The 19,486-nt window shown below is 40.8% G+C and overlaps 1 protein-coding gene across 2 annotated transcripts in view; it reads left to right on the top strand.

Annotated features, from left to right (window-relative positions):
* Nucleotides 1-19,486, top strand: part of Tapt1 (transmembrane anterior posterior transformation 1) — a 52,016-nt gene that overhangs the window by 10,530 nt on the left and 22,000 nt on the right. For both annotated transcript variants that reach the window (XM_076546251.1, XM_076546252.1), the window contains exon 3: nt 11,217-11,335. In XM_076546251.1, the coding sequence (XP_076402366.1) occupies nt 11,217-11,335 (119 nt within the window). The remainder of the gene's footprint in view (nt 1-11,216; nt 11,336-19,486) is intronic.

Below are 19,486 nucleotides of genomic sequence, written 5' to 3'. Positions count from 1 at the left end.
TGTATTTTTCAAATAACATCTGGAAGAGATACTTTGCAATTAGATAGAAGTCTGCAAGGAGTATAAAACATTACTGTTCATACTTTAAGGCCAAGGGAAATCAGCTCAGTGTCTTTTACCAAACCTGTGAACTAATGTGGAACAAAATAATCCCAGAAACTGCATGATATGTCAGCAGATGAACAACTTTACACTTGACATCCTCTGTTGGAAACAGTGCTTCCAACTTTACATTAACACTCCTTTTCAGCCTTCTCCCCCTGGGACAAGGTCCAGACATTTTAGAGTACTTCTTGGTCTGGGTGGGGATGAATTTCTTTTTCTCTGTCTGTCTGTCTATCTCTGTCACTCTCTCTCTTTCTTTTTTTTTTTACCCAAGCCTCCCAGTCCTGCCCAGCTTTGGGTCTCTTCTGAGGTCTGCTCCTGAGTGCTTCTGGTCTACTTTAGGAATGTCATTCTGTGTCCCATAAAACTGAGAAGACTGACATTCTCTGTGAGAAAAAGCAAGAGGCAGAATAGTGCAGTGGCTCTCTAGCCAGGCTGCCACTCTGGCTTCAGATCCCAGCCCCACAGCTTCTAGCTGTGACTCCTGGGGTATTCCCTCACCTTCCTGTGCCTGGCTTTCCTGCTTCTGGATCAGTGACATATTGAACCTTATAGAAGTGTTTTCACTTTCCTTTCAAGGAGTGCCCTGCTGTGGAACAAGATGAATTTCTTCATCCACAGGTTTCAGTCCTAAGCTTTCAGGACACAGCAGGAGGTGCTTGGGAGAGCCCTGGTTCCAAGGCACCCCTGGGACCCTTCTTTATCTCCTGCTTTGCTTTCATTAAACATGACTTTCCAACCATGCAAGAGTGATTGTCTGTCAACCTTTCTCAGATTGCTAACCACAGATAGAAAGAGAACCTAGGGAAAGCCGGATATTCCTGCTTTCCTTTTAGCCAGGCTCTCTTGGGGTAAATAAACCTGATCTTGTTCATGAAGGATTTACCAGACAGGCACATTAGGTAACATGGCCTGTAGCTGGTTCATAGTTCACAGCTTTTGATGCAACTGGAGACTAGTTGAGGACAGAGTCCTGTGTCTTCTGCCCTATGCGGCAGTTCCTGTGCTGACGTCCAAACTGAGTTCCTGCACCCGTATTTTGGTAGGAGCAAGTGCTAGGGAATGATTTGCTGTGTGTCACATATGTAATTATCTCTGTCCAAGGGCCAATTTTGTTGTTTCTTATAACCTAAAATTGTAATAAATAATTTGGCAAAAAATAAAATTACAAAAGAACTGCCCATCATAGCATTTTCTAAAATTCCCTGACCAATTTATATGCTAATTTAAGGAGATAAAGACCACATACGTATTGATTAATTTGTTCTCTCTTAGGTACTTATAGTATATCCTAGGCATTTGTAGCATGGAAGTAAATAGATAAATATAAAACTCATATTTTAGCATGGTGAGAAATATTGTATACAGAAGTAATTATAATTGAAGATATAGAATGGTAAGTGCCGTTAAGCTGTATAGTAAAATGCTGCTTTCAAGAATTTCAAGAAGGGAAAGTTTGCATAGAAGGTGAGCTGCAGAAGACTGAGGTAAGGCCTGGGGAGGAAATTTGTGTGGCAAAGCTAGGAAGAGAAAGAGGTAGATTTTGAACAAGCATCACTGGGTATGTGTGCACGCACCAGGTGGTATGTGTGAAGGTGCTAGAAAGAGGCAGAGATGGGCACATAGGTGTGAGCAAGAAGCCACCAAGAACTAGAAGACAGGCTTCATCTAGAGTTTGCCTTAGAGTTTAGAATATAGCTTCAGGAGGAAACTACCAAGATGTATTTAGGAGTGCTCTAGCTGTGTAACAGAAAGTCAGGCTAGTAGAGACTTACTCGACACACTTTCTCTCCTTTCCTTTGTGCAAATGTAGTTGGAGGAGGTCTCAGTGGGTCCAGCAGCCTAGTGACCTGCCACTGCTTCGTTACTTAGCTTTTGATCTTCCTGCTTCTTGACTTTAAATAGAAAGTTGACAACAACAAGTTATTAAATCTGCATTATGATCAGAAAAGAAAAAAGAAGGGCTGGTACTGCCTGCCACCTTTTGATGCCCTTCCTAGAGAACTGAAGCTTTCCCTGAACTCTCAGCATTCCACTTGTGCCTTGTTGGCTAAATAAGCACATGGCCACCCCCAACTGTATGGGGGACTAGGATGAAGAATGTTGGGTTTTAGCAACAGAGGAAAGGATTAAGAACAGTCACTGAGTTAGCCTCGGAGCTCTGCTTCTGAAAAACTAGGACAGCAACAGTCGGTGTGGACTGGAAGTGAGCATAGAAAGCTCACAACCCTTCCCTAATTACATATCTTTCTATATTCCATTATCTGCAATTGATTTATCTACCTCTTATCATTTATCCTTCATGTTGGACATATATCAGATATAACTTACAATAATTATTATTGTGAAACTTTTACAAAAATTACATGTTTATGAACCTTACCTGTTATGAAAAGTTAAACTAAAATGAAAGTATATTTTTACCTTGTAAATGCATGCTTTGGGTAGTCATTTATTTCACAGTTACCATACTTTGTACATTACAGCTTTTAAATACATCTTAATGCAAACTAGGCTCCACTGTTTAGTCTTAAATGCAGCTACCGATTTTAAGGAATCGTATCAATCACTTATTTATTCATTATTATTTATTTATTTTGTTGCACCAAGGATTAAGCAGAGGGAGGTGTGATGAGGCAAGTGCCCTACCACTGAACCACCCAGTCCTGTTTTTGTCATCTGAGAACAGATCTCACTAAATGTATAGCCTAGACCCACTTCCAAATTGAGATTTCCCTGCCTCTACCAAATATCTCAAACTTTTATGAGCCTTAAATTTATCAGGTTGAAGGTTAAAAATAATGATATTTATGTGTGTTGGTCAGATTTTCACACTGACATAAACAACTAAGGGAAGACAAAATTTACTTGGTTCATATTATTTCAGAAGTGCAAGTACATAGATCTTGACTCTGTTGCTTCTCAGCTACTGGTGAGGCAGAACCTAGTGATGGGAATGGGTGTCAGGGGCAAACAGGAAGCTGAGAGAGAGAACAGAAAGGTGTCCAAGATAGAATACAGGTTAATTTAAGGATAAACCTTCCATAACCTACCTCCTCCCTAGACTCCATCTTCCAGGGTCTCAGGGTCTCCCAAAATAGTAGCATCACCTGGGAACCAAATGGTCAACACATAAAACTGTTGTAGACCTTTCATATTCATCCATGAGAGACGTGGAATTGTGTTATTACTTACCATGGACTGTTAACAAGAAGGGAGAGGGATTCCTAGAACACCAGAAGCATGTGATCCACCATCAGCTGCCTGCTCCTCTGAGTCTCCTTAGGACTTTACTTTCTTCTTCTAAGATGAGAAGATGGACAGCGTCATCTCAGGAGGCCTAATAGTATATGAAACTGTCTTAGTTACTTTTCTACTGCTTTGAAAAGACAACCAAGGCAACTTATAAAAAAAAAAGCATTTTGTTGGGGCCTTGTTTACAGTTTCAGAGTGTTAGTCCATGACCATCATGGTGGGGAGCATGGCAGCAGGTGGGCAGGTATAGTGCTAGAGCAGTAGCTGAGATCTTATATATTACTTGCAAGTTCAAAGCAGAGACAGAGACTGGGCCTGGTGTGGACTTTTGAAACTTCAGATCTCAAACCCAGTGACTCACCTCCTCCAACAAGGCCACACCTCCTAATCCTTCCCAAAACAGTTCCACCAACTAGGGACCAACTAAGCATTCAAATAAATGAGCCTAAGGGGCCATTCTCATTTGAAACGCCACAGACCCTTTAATGAGTTTGCTTCTGAAAAACAGGGAAAATTAGATGGTAACAGAAAAATTCCAAGAAAGAGAAGATTTCAATATCTATTAGGAGAACATAATTCTTGCACTTTTTTGAGAGTAAGCAAGGTTAACATTTAACAGAATAATTCAAAAGTTTATTTCATAGTAATAAACTTAATTTGACATCATGTAAAGCTATTTTTGTTTCATCATAAGACATATATAAAGAAAACTTAGTATTGGTTCACTTTATTTTAGTGAAACAGCTCTCAATTTCATTGTCAAACTGATATACTCCTTACTCAGACCCCTGTTTGTGTCAGTCACTTCTTGGTCATCCTTGGTCATTTCTCATTCCATGATAATGCATTTATAGAAACATCCTTCTAAATCCATGTTGGGATGCAGCCTTCCTTTGTCTGGGACACACTCTTGCCCAGATCCCCATTTATGGAGCTACTGGGAAGATGGAAGGCTAGTATAGGCTGACTGGACCTCAGCATTTTGGCAGGCCTTCCTCCTCTTCTTTCCGGGGTTTATCATCCCTGCCCGAGACAATGATGACAACACCACCAGCCCCCTCAGAAATCAGGCTTGATATGATGGGACAGCAGCCAGTGAATTCCCAGCTACCTCATTGTGAAGTTGCTGTTACCTGCTGGGCACATAAGACCATCCAGCAAATTAAAAGATGACTGCTTGTAAACTTACAACTTATGGGCTATTGGTCAGGAACTTCTTTTTGTCTTGTTGGCTTTGGACACCTTACATGATGCCATTTTGGTCCCTTATTCAGGCCGTCTTAATTCGACTGCCTTGACTACTTACTGCCAGTGTAACAAGGCTGATCTCTTCCTGAAAGTAGATCTGAGCCTAAAGGATGCATTGTCATCTTGCGTCAGGGGCCTTCATCTGCAGGAGCTGTGAAGGCCTCAAGTATTTGGGTACCTTTCATCCTATTGCAGCTTTAAGGGCACTCTCACTGTCCTGCATCTGGCCAGCCTCTCAGCAAGACCCTCTCTGCCCTGTCTGTCCCATTAACAGTAATAAGTAGTAATTCTGCCTTGTGTATTGTGAAGATTCTAACCAAGTTAGCATAAGTGGAGTACCTAGGACATACCATCAAATAAGAGAGGCCAGAAAGTAGTAGGGTCATTCATTGTGCAAAATCTTCAGTTTATTTACCTTGTATGAAATACGTCTAATGTTAAGTGTATACCAGATGTAGATTATGGTGACTGTGATGCATTGATTGAGATTCTGTTGCTTCCTGGAGTTACAGATGTGTATATAAACTTGTCCATCACATAAGAACCTGACTCAGCAGTCCTTTTGTTGACCGTCTGAGTATAGACTTCTTAGGGACATGAAAATTACTTACTCTGGAGATGTCCTTAAATGTGCAGCAATTGCTTTCAGAGTCAGATCCCTGCATGTGAGTTTTTTGAGAACTTCTGGATAAGAAGTTGAGCTCCTTAGCTATTAACTGAAGATAGTATTATCCTTCTTATATAACTGCACCCACAGCCTACACCCCACATTGCATGAAGCACATTTTTTGGTGTGTGGAATTCTGGTCCTCTTGACTCGGCCTGGCAAGGTCTAGTCTCTGGGTTGCCCCCTCTGTGAAAAGCTTTCCTGACTGTCTTGTGCATATGACTCAATGCCCCCACCACTTCCAACACAGATGCCACACAAACCTGATTCTTCCCCGGGGTTTCCAAAATAGTTACTTTAGTACTTATTTTGTAGAAAGGATATGCCTAATGAGTGGTCCTGAGGTTTTCTGGCCTCTCTCACTATGCTGTTGACCATTGCTGTATTCCATTAACACCGGTGGAGTCTCTGTCCCAAGGACTTCTTTACCCCAAGTGTAGGTCCATATTTTTATAAAAAGTGGCATTTGGGGCTAGGGAGGGAGCTCTTCCAGGCTCTTTACCCTCTTCTCCAGCTAGCACTCCAGACTTCAACTCATTGACATAGTAGATGATGCTTGCTGGCTTCAGTAGGAGACAGTGCTCAGAATTCACATGAGCTCTGAAAAAATACATTCTACAACTGGTTTTGCTTCTTCCTAGCCATAGTTTTATTTATTTTGAAATTTCAAATGACATTAAGGGAGGGGTAGAAGCTATGCTTTTGTTGTTTTGAGATAAGTATTTGTCAAGTGGCTAAGAGTAACGTTAGTAGGTTCTGTGTAAATGTTTAAGAGCAGCTGTAGAACTTTTCACATTTAATGTTTAATGTTTATTGCCCAACAGTGTTACAGGAACATTACCTCTCTATAATGTCCTCAACATAGAATATTAGTGTTCAAAGGCTACAATGAATCGTTTTCTAGTATAGGAGACTAGGACTTCAGCAGTGAGTTTGAGCGTAGACCATAGTGCAGTTTCCTGCAGACTGACCAACATCTTTCCCATGCCCCTACTGTTCAAGAATGTGTCCTTAGTGTCACTGCAGAGTTGGTGCTGTAGCCTGCCTGCAGAGGTGGCGAGACAGGGCTCCACCTGGAGAGGTTCACTGGGCCTGACGGACAAGATCTCTAGAGTCGGACCAGCAAACCCTCCTGTCCTTTGACTGCTTTCACTCAAGGAATCGCAGGGGCCAGCTCACTAATTAAGCCCACAATTGCTTCTGAAGTTTTTTATTTTGAAACCCACAGTTGATCAATCTGGGCTCTAAGAATAAAACTGAAGAGCTTATTTGAAAATGGAGTGTCTGCAGTTTGTGACTTGTAATTTACCTCTGTAAGAAGAACTTCCCTGTGCTCCAGCACTGCTCTCAGCCGCGGCCCACTGCCTCCATGCCTGCAGTGTCTGCTCCGGAAGGAGCCAGACTTTAACTTGCCTACCTTCGCAGGCTGAGTTTGACACTGAGCCAGCATCCATGAGTGGTTCTTGGACTCACTGAGAACATGTTCCAGTTTTATTTTACATGTAGACGTGCTTTGACTGGATATATGCCTGTGTACTACTTACATACCTGGTGCCCATAGAGACTAAAAAAGGGTGTCATAACCTGGAACTGGAATTACAGACGGTTGTGAGCATTTATGTGGGTACTGGGAATGGAACCCCATTCCTCTGAAAGAGGAGCCTGTGCTCTTAACAGCTGAGCCATCTCTTCAGCCTCAACTTTGACCTTCTTAAAGCAATAAACATATTTTTATTTTGTTTGTTTGTTATTTGCTTGTTTTTTGTTTGGTTTGCTGGGGGAAGTATTTCGGTGTTTTTGTCTTTGTTTTGTTTGGTGCGGTTTTGTTTTTAAGACATGATCTTGTATGTAGCCCAAGCTGGCTTGGAATTCAACATGTAGCCCCGGCTGGTCTTGTGCCTCCTTCCTCACTCACTCTCCTGAGTGCTGGCTGTAGGTGTGCACCACTGTGCCTGGCTGTGAGCATGTACTTGAGTCAGTCGTCAAAAATCTCTGCCTCGGCAAAGCTCTACAGTGTTTGATTAAGGAAGGATGAAGGGATAAAGTAAGGAGTGACCTGGCCCAGGGAAGGTGCTCACCTAAGAACTGTGTCACCTTTGTCTCTTTCTTTCTGGGAAAAACGTGAGCAACTGAATACAAAGAATTAAAAGCCCCAAACTCCTTTATGTGTTCTCCTTATGTATTGTCCTTAGACTTTGCTTTAGGAGTTCTTTTTTTCTGCAGTATTTTTAGTTTCTTTTTTATCTTATAAAGCAAGTGCAAGCAGATGACATCTTTGCTGTAAAGGTGAGATCTGGGTAAAATAAGAGTCCCCCATTCTATAAGATGGGCAAGGTAAAGATGGACAGCAGCAGCAGGGCTGAAGAAGGAAACATGGGAAGAAAGTGACAAGGATCAAGAATTTGATGGACATCCTGTGACAATCTACTGTTCTGACAGACTGTGACCTAAAGGCATATTCAGAACCACTGCTGGAGGCCTGGCACCTTTAATCCCAGCACTTTGGAGGCAGAGGCAGGCAGATTTCTCTGAGTTCCAGGACAGGACAGCCAGGGATACACAGAGGAAACCCTGTCTCAAAAGAACAAGGAAAAAAAAAAATCACCTGGTTTTGTGGTGGTCACAGGATTGCATTTGTTTTGAAATTTGGATGAATTGTTCAGGGAAGGCAGGAGATACAGCTCCGAAAAACAGCTGCACATGTCACTGGTGTCATTCATTACTTTACAGTCATGCCTTGTATGTGGAGAAGGAATTCATTCAGTTACTTATGAATGGCTAAGTAATTATAGTTAGTCTAAATAAAAAGGAAATAAAAATTACCTGCCTTCCCAAGATACCACACGAAGATTTGAAAGTACATATTATTTATGTTGATGTGTTCTCAAAGCTTTTTATTTATAACATATTTTAAAGCTAGCAGCCAGTCAAAATATGAGATTCATTAAATTCTTGTGTTTATTAAAGATAGTAAACAGATTGCAAGGTAAGTTAGCCAAAAGAAAACCCAACCTAACCTATAAGAATAGTAAAAATAGTGGAAACTCTGCTTGAATTGCTTGAAGCAACAAGAACAGGAACTTTGGTCTGACTAGACAGGCTTGCTAGTTCCCTTGCTGATGCACATCCTTGGGCCAGCATTCAGCCTTCACATCCATGGCTTCCGAATATGTCAAGCAGAGGTGATTGTTTCCTCAGGAACTGAGAGCAACCTCAAGTGCTGAACACCTACTGCTTGCCTGGAACACTGCAGGCACTGGCAGGAGACCAGAGCAGCCTGAGTCACTGTGTTCATGAAGAGGATGAGGGACAGATTGTGTCCGACCAGGGCTAAGCTCAGCTCCATTCATCTCTCTAGTTTCTTTACATTTGTAAGGAATGTAGAAGACTGCTGGGTAGGAGAAAATGTAATGCCAGATCGGTAAGGACTGTTCTATTTCTGCCTTTCCAAACTGAAGGGCTTTGTGTTGCTTTTCCTTTGCATTTTGTATTCTCACATTTGTGAACATTTATCCTCAGCTGAAATGGCTTTAAATTGCAGCCACATGCTCTCCTCTATCTTTGTGATGAGATCTTTTGCCAGCTCCAGTGGTCCAGATATAGGGCCTACACAGTGTCAGAAGGATATTGTCCAGCCACTTGGTTTAAGGCACAGACTTGGCAATGTGAAAGGCAGGCCTTTGGACTTTTGCTACGGCTATGCACCATAGATGGTACTAACACAAAATCTGCTGAGCTGCTAGAGGAGTTTTCTTCTCCTCCTCCTCCTCCTCCTCCTCCTCCTCCTCCTCCTCCTCCTCCTCCTCCTCCTCCTCCTCCTCCTCCTCCTCTTTACTGTCCACCTCTGTGCTCCTGCTGGCAACTCATGGCCCTAAAGGCTTTCTTCCTACTGCCTATGCCAGGCCATGTCTTCTGCCCAATTCATGTTGTATGTGTGGCACATGCTCATCTCCTCACGTTATTTAAGGGCTTTTTCTAAACCTCTCCAAGGTGGTTTGGCCCTTGGACCTTTCCTGCTCCTGCACACGCAGCTGTGTTAGCCCTGCACCAACATGACTGCTACCCTTGCTGATAGTTAAAAGTCACATTCTGCTTCCTGGTGTTTTTGTGCCCACTGGGCTGGGCATGTTACATACCTACATTCACAATTTCAGGGCTATTGGCTGAAGGAATGTCATCTTCATTTCAGCATGAGCTCATGAGACAGACACACACTCCTTAGTGCTTTGTGTTCTTGTGTAGACATACCCAAGATTCGTTTTGGAATCTGCAGATAGCAAAGACTTCTCAAGGGCAGGAGAGTCATAAACAAGGACCACTACTTAGTCGGTAGTACTCCTTTGCATAACTCGAAAACATGAATGAAACCCAGCACTTTATACCAGTAACGGCATCTGAGTGACTCACCTGGAGGGAAGACTTAAAACTGTAGACTTCCACATGACTTAGGCTAACATAGTGCTTTCATTGTTGTTCACGAGTCTAGATTGTTGAGGAAAGCTGTATATTCAGATTAAGAAATCTAGAGTATAGATAATGTATTTATTTGGATTTTGTCAAAAATTAATAAAATATAGACTTTCATTTAAATATGTATATATTTGTTGGCTGAGACTACCATAACAAAGTATTCCCATTGGACAGTTTAAGCAACAGGGATGCAGAAGGGGAAGCCTGATATGAGGAGTCAACAGAGTTAGTTTCTCCTGAAGCCTTTCTCCTTGGCTTGTGGGCAGCCACCTTCTCCAAAGGTCCTCACATGGTCATTTCTCCGTGTTTCTGTGTCCCAATTCCTGCTCTGGGCTGGAGAGCTACCTCAGCCATTAAAGGCTAAGGCACACAACTGGCATCTCCAGAGTAGCAGTCATGCTGGATCAGGACCTATCCTAATAACCTTTTCACTTGAATCACCTCTTTAAAGACCCCATGCCTGGAAGTTAGAACTTTCCTATGGGTTTTGTGAGGAATGTCTGCTTATAGCAGGGTGAATTTAGATAACGCATGCAGGCCGGACAGTTTATTGTCTGAAGTTACGAAGAGTATTGTGAGAGCATATATTCATCAGACCATGTTTGTATGTCAGGCATACAGAAAGTCACCACTGTTGGAGTAGCACAGTTTGGCAAACTAGGTCCAGTTACTTCAAGCTACAGAAAGACCTCACCCTCCCCTTAGGAAGTATCCTGCTAAATTTAATGGGTGAAAATAGAAAGTATAAATCCATAAGAAACAGGGGAGAGGTTAAAAAATTAGTAACTATTTTCTGCAGTTAATCAGAATAAGGCCCTCCAAGTATAGCAGCTGTCCATGCATTCAAGATTATGCTAAACTTAGTAACCAGTTTACAAAAACTGTTCAAACTAAAACTGTATCTTGTCTCCTGATGAACAGGACGTGGAAGAATAAGGTTAAAGGGAGGAAGCTTGTCTCGAAGACTTTAGTCTCTCTAATGTTTTAAGAAGAACCAGAAAGTCACATCAGTTGAGTTTGAGCAACTCATCTTTTGAGTAGTTGGCTCCTGTGGACAGTAAACTGAAAACTGTGAGAAGAGTCATGAAAGATGTCTCAGGGCCTGGGTCCTAGAGGCAGGACTCTCTGGGTGGGAGAAGAGTCACTCACCTCTTGGTCCAGTGAGAGCTGGCTGTTAGGTTTCCGTGTCTCAGGAAGTTACTTGGGTCACAGGCAGATGGGCAGGGCGTGGAACTTATAGATTGCAGGGTCCGATGGGGGATTTGGTATGGGGGGGGGAGGGGTGGTTGCTTTCTGCAGTTGTTTTCCCTGCTGGCCGGCAACTAGGGCCTAACATTGTGCTATTAAACCAAATAATCAGGAATTAATTTTTCATAAAGTTTAGACAGCCTGAACATTTGAATTTTGTATCTACAACTAAAGAATATTTCTCTCTCTCTTTTTTTTTTTCTTCTCTCCTCTGTCAATGTAGCTCATGTTTTTTGGAATCTTCCTGTGCCTCGATGCCTTTCTGTATGTGTTCACCCTGCTTCCTTTAAGAGTCTTCCTGGCGCTGTTCAGGCTCTTCACTCTGCCTTGCTATGGCCTACGGTAAGTTTAGCTCTTTACTATTTTTAGTGTGCAAACAATTTCATTACTTTTAGAACTAGTAGGGTTGTTAGAATAAAGATGACTCATATAGTTTCATTCACAGGTCTTTAAACACTGCTCATCTGTTCAATTTATATTATATAATATTATATATGTCTTCTTTTCCAGAGATTTTGAACTAGAACTGCTTTAGCCAGTAAACTGACACTAAGGTGGAGGGCTGTGTGGGTGAGCAGAAGAGAAACAGGACTACAAGTAGAGACTGACTGGCCATGTTCTTAACCCTCCCGTATGTGGGTTATGAGGCCTCCTGGGCTTCATCGGAGGAAGGTTCAGGTTCTAGTCTGGGGAGGTGGCTATCAGAATCCTCTAAGGAGCCCTTCCTGCAGGCTTCCTCCCCTAGTTCACCTGAGAATCACTGTGTTAGTGCCCTTTGAATCCTTAGTCACAGACTTTGGGTTGATGGCAGTAGAGAACTCTATGATGCCATCACTTGGATAGGAAAGACAAGGCAGTCCAAAAAAAGACAAGGCAGCCCAAACCAACTTGGATCACTAGTGGGTAATGGTGAGTGCCTGCCTCCGCTAAGCTTGCTTCCTATCTGTCCAAAGAGGATATTGAGAGCTCAGTACCTGCCCCCAGAAACCTGGACATAGAGAAAGCATGCCGGCAGAGGGCCTCCTACAGCATCCAGGAGTAAATGCCAGTTTCTTTCACTTCTGCTCCACCGAACAGAAAGGTGGACTGTTGAGCCTGTGCGAAGCTTGGGTGCTTGTATTCTTCAGGAGAGTAGGAAGTTTGGTTTTACAGTTTTCCTTCTTGACAGTCGAGCAGCATGCCTCCACTCTACTGGGTAGTCATCCTTTACAAATCACTGCTTAGCTTTAGCAGAGTCTACCAAGTGTCACCTTTGTAACTTTAAAAACATTCTCTTTCAGTTTGAAATTTTAAAATGCTGAAATGGACAATGATTTGTGAAACTCCATTTAATTATAGTGAATGTTTAATGAAACATAATACTTGAAATTATAGTTTAACCACTGAAATTGAGTTAAGAAATTACTAGTACATAGTCAAAATTGTAAATTTTGTTTAAAAGACTAAGTCACAAAGAAGTTTCTTTTGAAGTAGAAATTGAGCCTATACTTAATAATAATAATAAATCCAGTCCTTTCAAATGATCCTTAATCCATTTTGATAAGGAAGAAATGCTTCTAATGTAAATAGAAATAATATAATGATCAGGTTGTGAAAGGAATAAAAATTACTCTTAGCAAGGTTGCAGAGAATAAAACCATTCCAAGAGTTCAGCTTACCTCAGTGCTATAGAAGTTATTATTTTGTGTCTATAATCTTTCTCATCTTCCAGAATGATATGAATTATGTCACATGTTTTATTAGCCATAAGTTAACCAGATGAGATTGTCTTAGGAGTTTAAGCACTAGTTTAGGATCTATCAGGTATTTCCTTTTACTTGGAGGAGAGTTTTCAAGGATGCTTATTCTCATTAGTAAGCCTTTGAAGACCTTTGTAGCACAGTCTTGACTGCTCACAGCCTCACCTGCATTTGCTGGTTTCTCTATTGAGAGCTTGATGAGATCATGGCATATTAGTTACCTTTTCCGAAGCCAAAAAAACACAAAACTATAAAATGCTAACAATTTGCAAATCTTCATTGGTGAGTGAATAATAAGGAGGGTGGATACAGGGAAATTAGATTAATACAATGCAACAACCTGACATAAAATAACTTGCAGGGGTTGCCCATAGACTTTGTGAGTGAGATTACTTCTTATTTATTCCTTGATCAGCCGTGTTAAACAGGTTCATATTCTACTCATGGCATGTTCTGGTCAGCTGTTGGAACACTTGGGTGACACATTAAAAGGGTTTAAAACCTAGCAACTCTTTCTTCTGGATTGGTTCCTCCCTTTCTATGTGGGTAGCACATGGGTGACGTAAATACACTGCCTGATAATGGCATGTCAGTGTTCTCAAGAGTCTCTCGAGGGTGAAACTCATCTTATTTGAAGACATATCTTGTTCTTCAGGCATCTAACACTGTTTTCTGCTCAAAGTCATTTCTGTGTTTCTCTGGCAGTTGGGGAAGCAGGACATGTAAGTAGCATCTAGTATAGCCTTTCCATTCTGAATATTAAGAGGTGATATAGCAAATAGGAATTCTTAAATCATCTACTCGAGTTTTTTTCACATAAATGATTGGTGCTTCCTATAGTTAGCCTTTTTATAGTAGTATAAGTTTTTTTTAGCACATAATGATAGCTTTAAAATTTAGTTTGAAGCATTTTTCAGCCTAAATTAACTTGAGTCACATTTAAAAAGTACTTTCTCTTTCCGTGGTTTTATAGCTAAGAGGACTGTAGGGGGCAGCCTATTATTAACAATTTGTAATACTCCGTCTGCAGTGTAGGTTAACTGAAGAGTTACATTTCATGCTATCACTAATATTTATATGATAAATGATACACAAGAATACAGTTAAAATTGTGTAGCAGAATTTCAACCATCTTGAAACTTCTATATGAGCAGGCAAGATCACAGAAAATATGAAGTACTGCTTTAAATGTCTTAATACCTTCAATATTCTATATATGAATTAAGCAATGTGTGTTTAGAGTAGTGTGAGCCACAGTTTATTTTCTAGGGACAGTGAAAACAATGTGTTGATTTTTTTTTTTAAAGCATGGAACTGAAAACATATTATACTGTGCAAAGTGACTCTGAACAAAACTATCATTAATATTATGCCTATGACCTTTCAAGTATTCCTGGAATACCCAAATACATTTTACTTTTACAGAATTGTTTAGAAATAGCCAAATTTTTCTATCTTGTAGCCTCCCTTTCAATATCTCTGCTTCTGTTAAAGATTATTTCATTTGTTTTGCCTATAGATGTCTCATGTTCCATCTTTTTCAGCAAACAAAAAGTGCTCTTTCCTTCAGTCTGACTGGAAACCTACAAAGACGTTGATTGGATGCTTTTTCACAGCTGTTATCATTCTTATCTCTTCCGTTTCGATATTTTGTCAAAAAATATCTTCCTAGTCTCTTTGTTAATTTTTTTCTAAAAGTAGAAGAAAGCTGGGTTTGTTAATTAAATCCCGACATGGCAAGAGTAGTCTATAGCAGGACGATGTCTTTTGTCATCGCTACCTTGAGTGAGTGTTTCCTCCTCCTCTGCCTGCATGCAGATCTCTCTGCTCAGCATCTGTGAGAGACTTTAAAGCAAAGGATGCCCTGACCCAGAGTTCCTGCTTTGAGCCTATTCCTAGATCTTCTGCTGTCTTGATGTGGTTTTTGGCTTTGGTTTGAGGTTTGGTTTTTTTGTTGCCACTGATAACAATTGAGAGAACAGAGGCATTGCCTTTAACAAGGAGTGAGAACCAGGAAGATTTTGTAGCCTGTTCAGTAACTCAGCCTTCCTTTTGACTGCTTTGCCAACTCTCAACCAGTTAAAACTGTGTTCACTGGGGGATGTTGTTGGGGTGTTATTGTGAGTCTACGGTGGGGTGTGCTGCTTTTAAAGGATGCTGCACTGCTCCTGTGGAAAGTTTGTACCACTTCTCAGTGATCTTAGAAAGACTTGGTTGAATCTGTTTGTGATGAATTAACAGCCTTAACCCCTGCTACCCAATGTTGAATGAGAGAGAGAGATGCATCTAAGGTCATGAGAAGCAAGTTTTCTCCTTTCCTAGATAGGGTAAGATAGCTTCAGTTTAGAGATTAGGATGATGTGTGTTTTCAATGACTGAAGACATAGAAACAGAATTGGGTTAGGATACATTATGTGAGTTATCTGGCCTTATCAAATACTATCTTTGTAAGTTTAACATATTCCAAGTTTGAAATATGTTAAAAATACCAAATATTATGTATAATTTATGGAGTATCTGTGGGAATACTGTCTCTTCCTAAAATTTCCATTATATTGTGCTTTAGAATTTTGTCACACTAAGTTAAATGTTGAATGAGATTGCAGAGGAAAATGGTCAAATCTAGAGCCCAGAACTGACAGCTATTAGTAAAGGAAGCTCTGCAGAACGTTATACAGCGATAAGTGAGTTGACTAGATTTAAGAATATGAGGGTGTTTTTCTTTTACAATTAGAGTAAATAAAATTCAGGCAAACAAATTTTCTGATCCCTTGTCTTTGTTGTAGAGATGACTTATTGAAGGCTTCATTGACTTCTTTTTTTCTTCTTTTAGGAAAGGAGAGTATCTTTTCTTTTGAGAGTTGACCCCATAGGAGAGTTCTTATCTCCCAAAAGAACTATGGATTTCAAATTCTTGAGTTTCTTCACCTGTTGGCTTTCCTCTATGTGCCTTACTTCATTCAACATAGTTATGCTCAAATTAACATTATATGTGCAGCATAAATAGGCTTTTCTCTTTCCATACAAAATTAAGCCTTTACTCTGGCCTGAGTAACTAATGCCACCACAAGAGCATGTATGGAGAGCTCTTGGTATCTTTGTTGGGGAAACAAGTACGTCCATTATTCCCTCTTACCAGGGCCGATGGTGTGGTTCACCAGTGGAGAGCAGTGCACTGTTACATAGAAAGCTTTCATAGCATCAGGTTTTGTCGCCCCATGTTCTTCAGCATGACGCTCTAAGTAGCGTAGCAACATTACAACCTCTCTCTTTCTTTCTCTCTTGTAAATCAGACCGAAGGGAGGAGCACTTTCACTTCCTTTATAGGATGGAGTGTGGTGGCACAGGGACTCCTTGTGGTGAGTAAACCCTGATTTTCCTTCTATACTCTTGGCCAAATTAACCTCCGCACAAAAGCAAAAGCACCAGCATAGGCCACAGAACCATTTGAGGATGGAAGCACTGAGGGAATGTGATTCCCTAACCTCAGGAGCATCCCCACTGGGTCTTACGTTTTATCCACACATCCTCACAGTGTTTGACCACACTGTCATCCATGAAAATCACCTGTGACGTAATCTCTAATGACCCTGTGGGTCTCTGTGGCAGCAAACACCTCAGTCCTTGCCCCAGGGCTCAGCCCAGCCGCTTGTTCCTAGAAGCACCTTTTATTTTGTGTTATTCCAGACACAAACAGCTTCATAAATCAGCCACTTCATTCTAATATAATTAATTTAAGGTACAAGAAAACATGTTAACCATCAAGTATAAAATGCTAAGAGATTATTTTTTTGCTGTGTGTCAGTCAAACTTCAAAAATATTCAGTTTCCAAGGTCAGGAAAGCATCTTGATCTTAGTACTTTATTCTAGTTTACTTTAGGATTATAAAGGGACTTCTCTTTTAAAAAATGTGAACCACATGAAATACATAGTGTCTTAAATCTCACTAGTACTTGTCCTTCTCGCCCTTCAGTTACACACGTGTTTGACAGTGAAGTGAGCCATGCCAACACCTGGCCTGTGTCCATGGCTTGAAATGAACTGGGCAACAGGGCTCCGGGGGCTGGGTTTATGATTGCCTCTTCCTTCTTGACCTTGCTGGTACCAGTTTCACTTTCACAGCAGGTATCAAGGGTGAGGATGCCTCCCAGTGAGCATCATTCTCTGCCATGTAATACTTCCATGGATCTATGAGACTTTAAACAGCTCAGAGATGTAAAATGTATAACATGAAATTGTCATTTGTAGTAACTGCAAAAGTATAGTGGAATTATTTGTAGGAATTGAAAGGTGAAATTTCAGAATGCAGGGAATCTACTTTCTGTATAGGTGTTTTAACCTGAATATCTTTTAAATTGTGTTAATATTTTTATTTTAATTTCTATTGGGTATCTTATTTAATCTTGTCATGCCATGATGTGTAATCAAACTATTATTCAAAGCTAAATTAGATTAGTGTGGGTTTTTTTGTTTTGTTTTGTTTTGTTTTTTTACTTTGTGCAGCCTGCTCTTGAGATTTCCAGTATTTGCTAAAGGAACTGCCCATAACTGCCCTTTAACAGCCATCGTAACTGGAACGTCAGCCTGAAAGATTATTCAGATGCTCATTCCAGATTGATTGGCAGCATTATAGATAAGCTTCTTATGGAGTTTGTAATGCTTACTGATAGTTGTCTAAAAATATACTGGTGGAGAGGAGCAAATGCCGTGATTGGTTCAAGTTGTTTTAATTAGATAAACTCATTTGTGAGGTTAGATCCTGGAGAAGTTGTCATGCATACAGGCATCTTTTAAGATGCCACTTGAGGAGTGGTTTGTTTTGTTTTTGCTACTTTCCTTTTTTATTAACAGGCACATGTGGAAAGAAGATCCTTGTTTACAGGGACTGAGAAACAAGTTTTATGTTGTGTTTGAATAGCAGTCCTTAATTTTGAAAACCTGTAATCACCAGAGCAGCCAGTTAAGTTAGCAGTGGAAGATTTCACCAGAGCAGGCAGTGACAGATAACTGAGGAACCAGTGCAGTATCTTTTGTCCTGTTTTCTTTTTATTGTGTATTTTATAAATTAAGAAAATGAGAAGTATGTTTGTTTCTTAACATGATAACTTTTCCAAATGATAAATTATATAATTTAAGTTTACTGACAACTAGGAATGAATTGCTGATTTGTATCAGTTTGCAGGATCATTTTTAAGGTCTCAAAAGTCAGTGGTTGTTAAGAGCCATGCCCGCATTGATGCTTCTCAGTATGTTCCCTGGCCATCAGTGGGGCAACAACCACCCATAGGCCAGGAAGGCAGGACTATTCACCATGTCTCCTCTTGATATTTGAAATAGAAATGTCTGCTCTTGACAGAAGAATCACTGCTCCCAGTCCTAGCCTTGTGTGGAGTGGGACATGAAATCTCCTGAATTATCAGTTAGTCCTTGGCAGAGAACTGTGCTCTAAGTTGGGTATGTGGGAAGCAAAAGATAAAATACACCCTGCTTACCATGAGAATGAGGCCACGATCTTTGTAGGACGGGGAAGATCAGCATTGGAGAAAGCAAAGTTGGGATAGAAGTAATGGTGGTGATTGTATGCTCAGTGTATTTCTGCCCAGAGCTCTAACCTGAGCTGCAAAGAAAAATCAGTCAGAATTCTACATCTGTTGGAGGACCTGTGATCTGACTAACAAAGCCAGGTCTGTCTCCATGTAGGATCACTAGAATGTCTTCCCATCTACTTACAACCCTTCCTGGATGTGTCTGTTTCATACCTGCAGTGTCCCATATTGCAGCCAAACTTACTGGTAGCCCATGGAAATGCAGTCCTGTGACAGCTGCTTTCAGAGCCAGTACTGCGTCGTTATAAAGGACAGTTTAAAAGACTTCCATGTTCTTTTGGAAAAGCCCTGCTCATATGGGCAGGCTGAGAAGAGCTGAATAGAATAGATAGCCAAGAAACTGCTAAGAGGTCGGTGTGTGGCTCAGAGGTCAGGGGCCCAGGAGCAAATGAGTTCAGCTCACACTGTTGCTTGGAATCGTCACTGCTGGTGAAGATGAAGAGGCCACAGCTCCTAAAGCAAGCACTTGATTCTTACAGTTGAGTGTGCTGCGGGTAAAATCTGCCAAACGGAAGTCTGAACCTTGATCCAGAGGAGTAAGCCTGCAACCGACTCAAATGGACTCATTCTTGTCATGAAAATGTTCGGTCCAGTAAAAGGGAATCCTAAATTTCTTTCCTGTTTGTTTTCTCCATCTTGTTGTTCCTTCCTTAACTTAGGCTTAATTTTTAAGATCTGGTCTCAGAAGGAAGAATCGACTCATTTTTTAATTATGAAAAATTCAAGTCATCTTACAAAGAGCTAACTTCTATAGTAAAAGATTGTCCTTCAAACCAGTACCAAAGAGGGGGAGGGGGAGAGAAAGAAGATGAGGAAAGGATTCAGTGGAAATTTAAATAAATCTTAAATATATAAATGAGTCATTCAGAGCAAGACCTGATAACATAGGCCTTTAATCCAAGCTGTTTAGGAGGCCAGGGCAGGAAGATTGCAAGTTCAAGGCCTTCCGGGCACCTTAATGAGACTTGTCTCAAAATATTGTTTAAGATTATTTTAAATGGAGGTATGGCTCAGTGGCAGAGCACTTTGTTAGCATGAGCAAGGTTTGATCTTCACCCAGTACCAACTCTACTCCTGAGGTAAAGTAACATTAAAACAATATTGGGTTCTGTTTTTCACTAGGGCAACTGGCAGAAATTCAGAAGTT

Source organism: Peromyscus maniculatus, chromosome 10 (genome assembly GCF_049852395.1).
Source record: "Peromyscus maniculatus bairdii isolate BWxNUB_F1_BW_parent chromosome 10, HU_Pman_BW_mat_3.1, whole genome shotgun sequence".
NCBI classification, from domain to species: domain Eukaryota; kingdom Metazoa; phylum Chordata; class Mammalia; order Rodentia; family Cricetidae; genus Peromyscus; species Peromyscus maniculatus.
The sequence above is the reverse complement of the archived record's forward strand: the minus strand, read 5'-3'. Positions and strand labels throughout refer to the sequence as shown.